The sequence below is a fragment of the Neopsephotus bourkii genome, unplaced genomic scaffold (assembly GCF_033783945.1).
Source record: "Neopsephotus bourkii isolate Nb327-2 ecotype Australia unplaced genomic scaffold, CSIRO-AGI_Nbou_v1 NB_1485, whole genome shotgun sequence".
Lineage (NCBI taxonomy): Eukaryota > Metazoa > Chordata > Aves > Psittaciformes > Psittacidae > Neopsephotus > Neopsephotus bourkii.
The window spans coordinates 58,517-70,142 of record NW_026901961.1 but is presented as its reverse complement, the minus strand read 5'-3'; the positions used below and the strand labels follow the sequence as shown (position 1 = coordinate 70,142).

Here is an 11,626-nt window from a genome sequence, read left to right as displayed (position 1 = left end):
GGCAATCTGGGTTATTAAGGGTTCAGGTAAAGGAAACCCACCCATGGGATTGCTTTTGTTCAGGGACCTGTGTGTACATGGTGGGTAATGTGGGAAGATGGGGAAATCTGTTGTGTACCTCAATGAGATTTAATTTTGGGGCAAAACAGCCAATGAACTCCACTAGCTGCTGTTGCCTGCTATATAACACTTTCATAGCCCACCAGCTAAATTCCCATCTCTACCACTCTGGAATTTGAAAAGAATATGTATGCTGTCATGATCATCAGTGGAGAATAAAGTCATGGAAAAAGCCAGCAGCAGCAGAACTGTCATCACATCACCATCAACTGACTCTGACTTCCCTCCAATTATCACCCCAACAAAGAATGAACCAGATGAGCTCAGCAGTGACCAGATGGGATCAGTGGTGTTCTCAGCAGGAAGCAATCCAACACTACACACCGTCTCTTAAAGACTACCCTGAAAGACTGTTGCAAGACATGGAGCCTGACATCATGGGCTGAATGAATCCAGCAAACTTTAGAGGGTTGGTCTGTGGACTAAGGACTGATACATCTCTCTTTTTGTGCGTATATATATAAGAGACAAAAGCAATGGTATATTGAAAAATGTGGGATCTGAGCGTGACTTGAATGGTATGGAATAAGGGGTGGATAGTGTCCTGGGTTCAGCTGTACCAGTCATTTTTCTCCTTCTTAGTAGCTGGTGCAGTGCTGTGGTTTTGACTTTCAGCCTGGGAAAACGCTGATAACACACCGATATTTTTAGTCATTGCTAAGTAATTTTTACTTTGACCAAGGACTTTCTCAGTCTCATGCTTTGCCAGGGAGGAGGGGAAGCTGGGAGGAAGCAGAGACAGGACACCTGATCCAAGCTAGCCAAAGGGGTATTCCATACCACAGCACATCATGCCCAGTATATAAACTGAGGGCAGTTACCTGGAAGGTCCAGATCGCTGCTCAGGCTGGGCTGGGTCGGCAGGTGGTGAGCAATTCTATTCTCTTGTTATTCCCCTTATCGTTATTATCATTGGTGGCAGCAGTAGTAGTTTTGTAATATACCTTAGTTACTGGACTGTTCTTATTTCAACCCGTGGGATTTTGATTCTTTCGATTCTTTTCCCCATCCCTCTGGAAGGGGGGGAAAGAAAGTGGATGAGTGAGCGAGTGGTTGCGTTGTTCTAAGTTATCAGCTGTGCTTAAATCACAACAGAAGGTTCTTCCAGTTCCTCAGCAGCCTCATTGTGAAGGTTTTTTTCCCAGTATCTAATGTAAATCCACCCTCTTTCAGTCAAAAGACATTTCTCCTTGTGCTATCACTACATGCCCTTGTTAAAAGTACCTCTCCAGATTTCTTGGAGGCCCCCTTTAAGTACTGGAAGGCTGTTAAAAGGAGCCTTCTCTTCTTCCAGGCAGAACAAGCTCAACTGTCTCAGCCTGTCTTCATAGGAGGGGTGGTCCAGTGCTCTGATCATCCTTGTGACTCTCCTCTGGATTTGCTCAAGTATGTCCACATTCCTCTTACATTGGGGGTCCCAGAGCTGAATGCAGTACTCCAGGTGGGGTCTCACGAGAGCAGAGTCCCTCAACCTGCTGGCCACACCCCTTTTGATGTAACCCAGCTTGCGTTTGGCTTTCTGGGCTGCAAGAACACACTGCTGGGTCATGTTGAGCTTCTCATCAACCAACACCCCCAAGTCTTTCTCCTTGAGACTGCTGTTAATCCCTTCTCTGCCCAACCTGTACTTGTGCTTGGGATTGCCCCAACCCCACTGCAGGAACTTTCATTTGACCTTTTTGAACTTGTTTGCACTGGCCCCCCTCTCAAGCACATCAACGTCCCTCTGGATGGCATCCCTCCATTGCGTCAACTGCACCACACAGCTTGGTGTCATCGGCAAACTTGTCAAGGGTGCACTCAATCCCACTGTCCATGTTGCCAAAGATGTTGAGCAGTGCTGGTCCCAATACTGACCCCTGGGGAACGCCACTCATTACTGGTCTCCACTTGGACACTGAGATGTCGGCCGCAATTCTTTGTTTGAATGTGACTATCCAGCCAACTGCTTATCCAAAGAGTGGTCCATCCATCAAATCCATGCCTCTCCACTTCAGAGACAAGGATGTCATGTGGGAGTGTCAAAGGCTTTGCACAAGACCAGATAGATGACATCATTCGCTTTTCCCTTATCCACCCATAACGTAACCTCTTCATAGAAGACGACAACATATTAGCTCCAAACACATGATGCCAGGGTAGACATTTATCTTTCCTAATTATGTTGTGTATTAAAATTTAGTACTTTGAGTTTGCTATATTTATGGTTAAAGGAGAAAGGTACACTGTAGAAAAACAACACCAACAAACGAGCCCATATATCTTTTTAAATTTAATTTGTCAGAAAGAAGTTACCTATGTACAATCACAGAATCATAGAATCATAGATTCATAGAACAGTTAGGGTAGGAAAGGACCTTAAGATCATCTAGTTCCAACTCCCCTGCCATGGGCAGGGACACCTCGCTCTAAACCATATCACCCAAGGCCTCGTCCAACAGGGCCTTGAACACTGCCAGGGATGGAGCATTCACAAACTACTCGGGCAACCCATTCCAATGCCTCACCACCCTACCAGGAAAGAATTTCCTTCTTATATCCAACCTAAACTTCCCCCGTTTAAGTTTTAACCCGTTACCCCTTGTCCTATCACTTCAGTCCCTAATGAACAGTCCCTCCCCAGCATCCCTATAGGCCCCCTTCAGATACTGGAAGGCTGCTATGAGGTTTCCATGCAGCCTTCTCTTCTCCAGGATGAAGAGCCCCATCTTTCTCAACCTGTCTTCATATGGGAGGTGCTCCAGTCCCCTGATCATCCTCATGGTCCTACACTGGACTTCTTCCAACATTTCCATGTCTTTCTTATGTTGAGGACACCAGAACTGCACGCAATACTCCAGAAGAAGTCTCACAAGAGCAAAGTAGAGGGGCAGAATCACCTCCTTAGACCTGCTGGTCACGCTCCTTTTGATGCAGCCTAGGATACGGTTGGCTTTCTGGGCTGCAAGCGCACACTGCTGGCTCATGTTCATTTTCTCATACATTAGCACCCCCAAGTCCTTCTCCACAGGGATGCTCTGAATCTCCTCTCTGCCCAGCCTGTAGCTGTGCCGAGGATTGCTCTGACCCAGGTGTAGGACCTTGCACTTGTCATGGTAAAACTTCATGACGCTGGCATCAGCCCACTTCACAAGCATGTCAAGGTCCCTCTGGATGGCATTCCTTCCCTCCAGCGTATCAACCGAACCACACAGCTTGGTGTCATCAGCAAACTTGCTGATGGTGCCCTCAATCCCACTGTCCATGTCAGCGATGAAGATGTTGAACAAGAGTGGCCTCAACACCGATCCCTGAGGGACACCACTCGTTACTGGTCTCCAGCCGGACACTGAGTCAACGACCACAACTCTTTGAGTGCAGTCATCCAGCCTGTTCTTTATCCACCGTGTGGTCCATGCATCAAATTGATGTCTCTCCAATGTAGAAACAAGGATGTCGTGTGGGACAGTGCTGAACGATTTGCACAAGTCCAGGCAGATGACATCTACTGCTCTACCTCTGTCCATCAGTTGTGTAGAACCATCATAGAGGGCCACCGAATTGGTCAGGCAGGATTTCCCCTTAGTGAAGCCATGCTGGCTGTCACCAAGCACCTTGTTGATTTTCACATGCCTTAGCATGCCTTCCAGGAGAATCTGCTCCAAGATTTTGCCATGTACAGAGGTGAGACTGACTGGTCTGTAATTCCCCGGGTCATCCATTTTCCCCTTCTTGAAAATGGGGGTTATATTTCCCTTTTTCCAGTCCTCGGGAACTTCAACTTACTGCCCTGATTTCTCAAATATGATGGCTAGCGGCTTAGAAACTTCATTCACCAGCTCTTTCAGGACCCGCGGATGGATTTCATCAGGACCCATGGACTTGTGCATGTTCAGATTTTTAAGATGGTCTCGAACCATTTCCTCTCCTACAGTGGGCCCAAAGTCTTCATTCTCACAGTCCCTGAGTCTACCTTCCAAGACTTGGGTGGTGTGGTCAGAGCCTTTGCCAGTGAAGACCAAGGTAAAGAAGTCATTCAGAACCTCAGCCTTCTCCAAATCCTGCGTAGCCAGTGATCCTGAGAGCTTCCTGAGGGAGCCTATGTTGTCCCTAGTCTGTTTTTTATTTGCTATGTACCTGTAGAATCCCTTCCTGTTATCCTTAATATCCCTAGCCAAGTTTAATTCTAACTGGGCCTTAGCTTTCCTAACCTGGTCCCTTGCTTCCTGGACAGCATCCCTGTATTCTTCCCAGGCCGCCTGTCCTTGCTTCCACTCTTTATAAGCCTCTTTTTTCATTTGAATTTTCCTCAGCAGCTCCTTATCCATTCAAGGAGGTCTCCTGGCCCTACTGCTGCACTTCCTTCACATTGGGATGCAACACTCCTGAGCTTGTAGCAGGTGATCCTTGAATATCATCCAAGAGTCTTGGGCCCCCCTTCCCTCTAGGGCTATATCCCATGGAATCTTACTAAGCAGGTTCCTGAAGAGGCCAGTCTGCTCTTTTGAAGTCCAGGGTAGTGAGCTTCCTGCATGCTCTTCTCACTGTCCTGAGGATCTCAAATTCAACCATCTCCCGATCGCTGCATCCAAGGCTGCCATGGGGCGCCACATTTCCAACGAGCCCTTCCCTGTTGGTGAGCACGAGGTCAAGCATGGCATCTCTCCTTGTGGGCTCCTCTATTACTTGCAGAAGGAAGTTGTCTTCCACACAATCGAGGAACCTCCTGGATTGCTTGTGCTGGGCCGTACCATCTTTCCAAAAGATGTCAGGGTGGTTGAAGTCCCCCATGAGAACAAGGGCCTGTGAGTGTGAGGCTTTTCCTATGTCTGTAGAGTGCTTCATCTGCAGGTTCCTCTTGATCAGGCAGTCTGTAACAGATCCCCACATTAATGTCTCACATAGCTGTGAGATACTCTCCGGCCTATCCCTAACATAAAGGGCAACTCCCCCTCCACGCCTGCCAGGCTTACCTTTTCTAAAGAGCCTGTAAACTTCCATTCCAATATTCCAGTCATAGGAGTCATCCCCCCATGTTTCTGCAGTGCCTATTATATCATACCCCCGTAGACGTGCAAACATCTCTAATTCCTCTTGTTTTTTCCCCATGCTACGGGCATTTGCATAGAGGCATCTGAGCCGAGCTCCAAATGAAGATGGCTCATTGGCTGGAGCCACTAGAATATATCTACATTGCTCCGAGCATTTATTAGAGGTGCTGGCAACTGACCGGGTGTGTTGAGATGGAATGATGCCCCCCTCCTCGAACACATCTAGTTTAAAGCCTCCTTGACCAGTCTAACAAGGCTCCTACCAAAACTGCTCTTCCCCTTCTTTATCAGACCAGCTCCACCAGCCCCTGGTAGATCTGGCCTACAAACTTGAGTCCCATGTTCAGGACACCCAAACCCCTGACTGTGACACCACCCTTTTAACCATTTTTTAACCTGGCTAATCCTCCTAGTTTTTTTTAGGTCTTCCCCTGTATTCTGTAGTGTTAATGAAAAGACTATCTGAGCTCCAGAGCCCCTAACCACGTCTCCCAGGGATCTGTAGTCCTTCTTTATGTTCTCCTGGCTACTGCTATCCATATCACTAGCACCCACATGGATCACTAGAAGTAGGTAATAGTCAGTGGGACTTACTAGACCAGGCAGCATCTCTGCCGCATCCCTGATCTGTGCCCCTGGTAGGCAACACACCTCCCTTGAGATCACGTCAGGCTGACAGATGAGTGCTTCTGTCCCTTTCAAAGTAGAGTCCCCTACTACTACGACCTGCCGCTTTTTCCTGGCAGCACCAGTAGAGATCTTCTTTACCAGTGCATCTGTTGGCTGTTTCTGGTGCGAGTGCATTTCCTCATTAGCCTCTTGCAGGACAGTAAAGCTGTTCTGTGTGGGGACAATAGATTTAGGAGGAAGCCCCTTGCTTTTAATTGTCCTTTTCCTCCTTTTTCCGTTTGTTTTTTTTGTCACTAATTCCCAACTTCCCAGGTTAATGGCCTCCTTCTTTCCTTCATGAGCTAGAGTTTAAGCTTGAGGCCCCTGCTCAGTTTGGGCCTGGAGCAAGCATTTCTGCTTCCTCTCAGCTACCCTGACATCTTGCACCCTATTAATAGCATCCTGCAGCTCAGCCACCTGCTGCAGGAGGACCTCCACCAGGGAGCACTGAGTGCAGCCCTGCCCACTGTGCACCTTTCCCTCACAAGGACAGCGCAGGCACTCTCTAAGCTCCAAGCTCTGCACTGCAGCCTCCCCTGTCATTGGCCCTGGGTGCCTACGCTGGCTACCACTGGGGCAGCCAGAGCAGAGCTCCCAGACCGAGCCCTGGTCACATGGCGAGTGCTCAGCATCCCGCGTGAACTGCCTTGACCCGCTCTGTTCGTCGCGTTCCTGGTCGCTCACGCTCCCTGGACCAGGTTTTTAACCGCTCAGGGTTGGTGCCGCTCCTCCTGGCTCCGCCCCCTGTGAGTCAGCTGCTCAACGTCAGCTGAGCTGCTGGCTCCTGGGCAAGTCCTGTGGAGGACTTGAGGCTCCTTCGGTGGCTGTTGCCGCTCTGAGTTGAGGCTCCTGGATGCTGATCTTCCCCCCAGCTCCGGTGTTGAGGGTGTCCTCTCTCGAGCTACTCACCTCAGCTACTCGCAATAAGTGTACATTGTAATAATTCTTTTAATAGAAAGCCATTCAAACCTAATATAGTAATTGGCTGCATAGCAGATTCGACATTATTGCCCATTTTAAGAAGGAAAACATATATTTTCAATAAATTTTGGCTGACTTGGATATTAAACACTCCTTTAAAACCAGTGGACTGGAAAAAACTTTTCAGATAGTTTAGCTGAATATTTCCTACCATTTCAGTACAACAAATCACAATATTGACAGTTTAATAAAAAAATAAAAACAAAACATGTATCTGAAGCATCCAATAAAACAAGGGCATTAAATGAAATAAAAATGTTGCATTTCCCCATTTTTGTATTCTCAACAGTGATTTCATAAAGATATTTTATTAAAAATTGTTAGTACTTTGTGACTTTGTTTCATACTTGTGACAAGGCCTGAGTTGGTGGGGAATGGAACAAGGAAAAAAAAAGAAAGCTCATTCAATTAGTTTGCAATAATTTTCAGCCATTTATTTTGTTTTGTAAAAAGGCGTTATTACAACTGATCACAAACAGGAGAAATCCTGGGTATTTTACAGCTATAGGTACAGGAGTTAAATATTCAAGCTTGTGATGAAAAGCGGCAACGTGGTTGCAGTGTACAACGTAAAGAAATAGCTTTGGAAAGTAAGATGAAGTCCTTGAGAACTCTTTACTAAGAAAACGAAACAAACTCTTAATTCTTTCCTGAAATATGACTACAGGTCAGTGTTTAAAAATTCATTTAAAAACATAAATTGAAATGTGCTCAGCCTAAAAACAGTCTTATAAGATCCAGTCTGAATGGGGCAGTGTTGAGGTCCCAGTAAAAGTAAACATTTTCCATTTCTTAAAGAGGGGAAAAGAAAAAGGAAAAGAAGTGCCACATGTGCAGCATAAACTTTAAATACAAAAATATTTTTCAATTGTTGGGATAATAGATAATGCATTCTGGAAAGAAGTGACAATACTGCTACTGACAGAATATCCAGCCCATGTCTTTCAAGTCATGTAAGGCTTTCATGTCACTGTGTATCTTATTGCATATGGCTAAAAGAAGATCAAAAAAATGGCAGTCTTTGTTAAGTTCTCTGGCTACTCCATGTATGTTCAGGTGTACTTTTATGATCTGACGAGTGCTCAAATGGAGATCTGTGTCCTAAAGGAGACCTTGAACCATAAGGAGACCTCTGACCTAATGGTGACTTTGGGCCACTACCAGAAGCTCTGTGGTCCATTTGCCAGTCTAAGTGGTACCTATAATCTCTGGAAAATTTATGATGGCTGTACTCTGAAGTGGAACGGTGATCTGAAAGTATCCTGTGGTCTGAATGGGAACGGTGATCTGAATGAGGCCGACTGTCTTTTAAATTTCCTTCCAGGTTTGACCTGTGATCTCTGCTCCTGTGGTCATCCAACTTTCTATGCTTACTATCACTATAGTATCTGAAAAGATTTACTTATATTAGTATGACTGAACACATAGTAAGAACTACAATTATGTCAATTAAGTAAAATTGCATTACAGAAATTTATTTGCAATTCTGCATTACTCAGAAATGGTACTCTGGTACTTACTACAAGCATACTGCAAAACTAGGAAGGGAATTCTTAACAGATTTTACAATTGCTGAAGCAATTTACCTGCTGTCTTGTTTATAGTGATCCCAGTCTCTGTGGTCTTTTCCATTGCTGAAGGATGAATAGGACCTTTTCCTAGAGTCACTTTTCTTATGAGCATCTTGCTGATGCCTGTCCTTATGATGATCATGGTATTGTGGCAAAGGTCTATCAGAAGAATAACTGTCCCTGCTGCTGTCATCATGGTTTGTATTTTCTTTCAGTCTTTCAACACCTGTTTAATAAAGCAGAGGTTATAAGGAAGTCTCATACACAATACATTTTTTTTCTTTACCAATTCAAACAGCACTTCTACCCGTCAGATTTAAAGCAATGTGAAAGCGGAATTATAATTTGAGAAAAACAATATCTAAATAATAGAAAGATGGATGCACTAATGTGAGTGAACTGAATGAAACCTCAGAAGTAAATAGAAGGCAAGCAAGCTAGAAATATAGATATGTAGGGTTGAAACACTATAATTTTCCACCTTACAAACTGGAGAGGTCCAAATGAGCAGTGAATAGAGACCAGGTGCTCTAGTAGAGCAATTTTAAACAGAATAGTAGGAAGTTCCTCTCTAAGGAGAGATAGTCCTCGCATCAGTTTTAGAGGTACACCTTGTTGATGAAAGGTTTTTAGTGGCATTACTAAAATACATTATACTAATTTTAAACCCATGATAACATACTCAAGGTTTTACATAACATGATATACAACCAAGTATTATAAGAAGGCAAGTGTGGGAGCATAGAAAAACAGTATTATTGTCAACAGTAAAAGACATCCCATATAAATGGTTGCTAACCATGTCATCAGGGAATATCTTTCTTATGATATGGTGACATTACAACTGCTACAAAAAGGTACAGAACCTCCAAGAAGTGTTGAGTTGGCCATTCTCTCTCATCAAAATTAAATACAAAAAAAAGAATGGCCAAATAACTTTCTACTAAAATCAGTAAGTACCAAGCTCAATCTGTGCTCAGCTGTATTTCATCAGCAAACGAGTGAAATTACACTAAGTCGAGCTATCCCTATGATATTCAGCAATATGGGAGTTCTAGGAGACAGTTTTAAGCTTCTTTCATTTTCCATACCATCATTTAAGATATCCAGCACAATAATGTGCTCAAAATTTCTTACCTGGATTTCTAATTAGACATGTACTCACATTGCTGCTAATATTCTGGTCACTGTGTTGCTAAAAGAGACAAATATGAAAATTGTCATTGATAAATCCCAAAGTTGCATCTGAATTCTTCAGAAAATGTCCTAAGAAACAGACTAGTTTACTATACAGTAGAATACACTTCAAATGTACTGAGTGTACTCAATCATAGAATCATAGAATCATAGAATAGTTAGGGTTGGAAAGGACCTTAAGATCATCAAGTTCCAACCCCCCTGCCATGGGCAGGGACACCTCGCTCTAAACCATATTACCCAAGGCCTCGTCCAACAGGGCCTTGAACACTGCCAGGGATGGAGCATTCACAACCTCCCTGGACAACCTATTCCAGTGCCTCACTACCCTAACAGGAAAGAATGTCCTCCTTATATGCAATCTAAACTTCCCCTGTTTAAGTTTTAACCCATTACCCCTTGTCCTACCACTACAGTCTCTAATGAAGAGTCCACCCCCAGCATCCCTATATGCCCCCTTCAGATACTGGAAGGCTGCTATGAGGTCTCCACGCAGCCTTCTCTTCTCCAGGCTGAACAGCCCCAACTTTCTCACAATTATAAACTTAAAATATATATTTGTATATTTAGAGAGCTTGAAAGTGTTACCCGAGATTCTTGACGTTTTTTGATTGCATGTTTATACAGCTTGTGCAGCTTTCTGGCATCAAATTCTGTAAACTTAGAGACAAAAATCCACAAGTTTCTGAGGAAAAAGAAAAGAGAGGTTATAATTCTTCCATATATTAGTTTTTATTGTATTATACAACAGAACATGGACTTAACTATTTCAACAGTACTTCAGTAAACTGAAATTATTATAAAGTCTGATACACTGAATATTACTGTAAGAGACTGAACTGAGATCACATTCCACTGTCTGTTGTCTCAAAGATTGCTGTGTGAGGAACTGGGATAAGACTCCACCATCCATTATTGGTGTGAGTAACTGAGATCACATTCCACTGTCCATTGTGTGCGATCAACCAGGAATGTGAAGTATGTACTTCCCCCTAACACATAATAAAAGGGGACAAAGGTAATCACCAGAGCAGCCACTCACTAAGGATGACTATGGATCCTCAGGACACCACTGGATCCATGGTTTTGACTATCTCTCTGCACTATCTGTTCCAAATGCTTGCTTAATTTCTATCCTTTTTTCCAAACTGTCCTATTGCTAGTAAATAATTCTATTTTTAATAATAATATTTTTATAATAGTTATCTTTTTATAATAAACAAATTGACTGATTGCGGTACTTGACCTCGTTTGTGCCTTAATTTCACTCTGGGGATCATGAACAAATTATTTCTGACACTTAGTTTTATCCAGTCAGACCTTGACAATTACCTAGCTGCACAGCAAATAGTACTTAGCTGTATTTCAAGCATTTGAGAAATTAATTCCTTTAATAATTTGTCATTTTCTAATATTTATTACAATGACTGCAGAATGCAAAGTGCATGAAAAGTTGCATTCTGTTAATAGAATTATTTGTGCAATTGCATAAAAACATAATGTTCAATTTCTTGTGCAATTCTTTTGAGAGTTTGAAATATGACAGAAAACTTGAGTACAACTCAGTAAAGATTCTTCCAAACTTGAAATCTTGAAGTGTATGAAATTTGACCTACATTCCTCATTTCCTAGATATCAGTGCCAGGATTTTTCTACAGAATTCCAAAGCCTGGTCAAAGCATTTGAAACCAAATGAGAAATCTGAAAGAGGATGGAAATAGCCTGACAAAACTTTTATCCTAATCTATGCTATGAAAGAAGAAATGAAAAAAAAATCAACTCTTAAAGACAATACCAGATCTAAGGTCTAGAATTCTTTTAGCAAAGTTTAAAGCTGGAGTGCTTAAAAGACTACAGAATACTACTAAATAGGGCTTACAATCAAACTGTACTTTGGGATGTGCAGTCTCCAGAACCCCACAGCACCTAAGAAAGCTTATGTTTCTTTCTTATTAGTTGGTGAAGACATTGCTGTTATCTTGTTGATCACATCTGTGGGGATTTGGTGATGTCTATCTTGCCATTTTATCCCCCAAATTTTCCATTATGATTTTTATG

The 11,626-nt window shown here is 43.3% G+C and overlaps 1 protein-coding gene across 1 annotated transcript in view; it reads right to left on the bottom strand.

Moving 5' to 3' along the window:
- Positions 1-7,208: 7,208 nt before the first annotated feature.
- LOC133220855 (chromodomain-helicase-DNA-binding protein 1-like) overlaps positions 7,209-11,626 on the bottom strand; it is a 44,610-nt gene continuing 40,192 nt past the window's right edge. The window contains 4 exon segments of the mRNA XM_061369259.1: positions 7,209-8,188; positions 8,387-8,597; positions 9,509-9,566; positions 10,157-10,253. Coding sequence (XP_061225243.1) covers positions 7,825-8,188; positions 8,387-8,597; positions 9,509-9,566; positions 10,157-10,253 — 730 coding nt within the window. The 3' untranslated portion in view covers positions 7,209-7,824.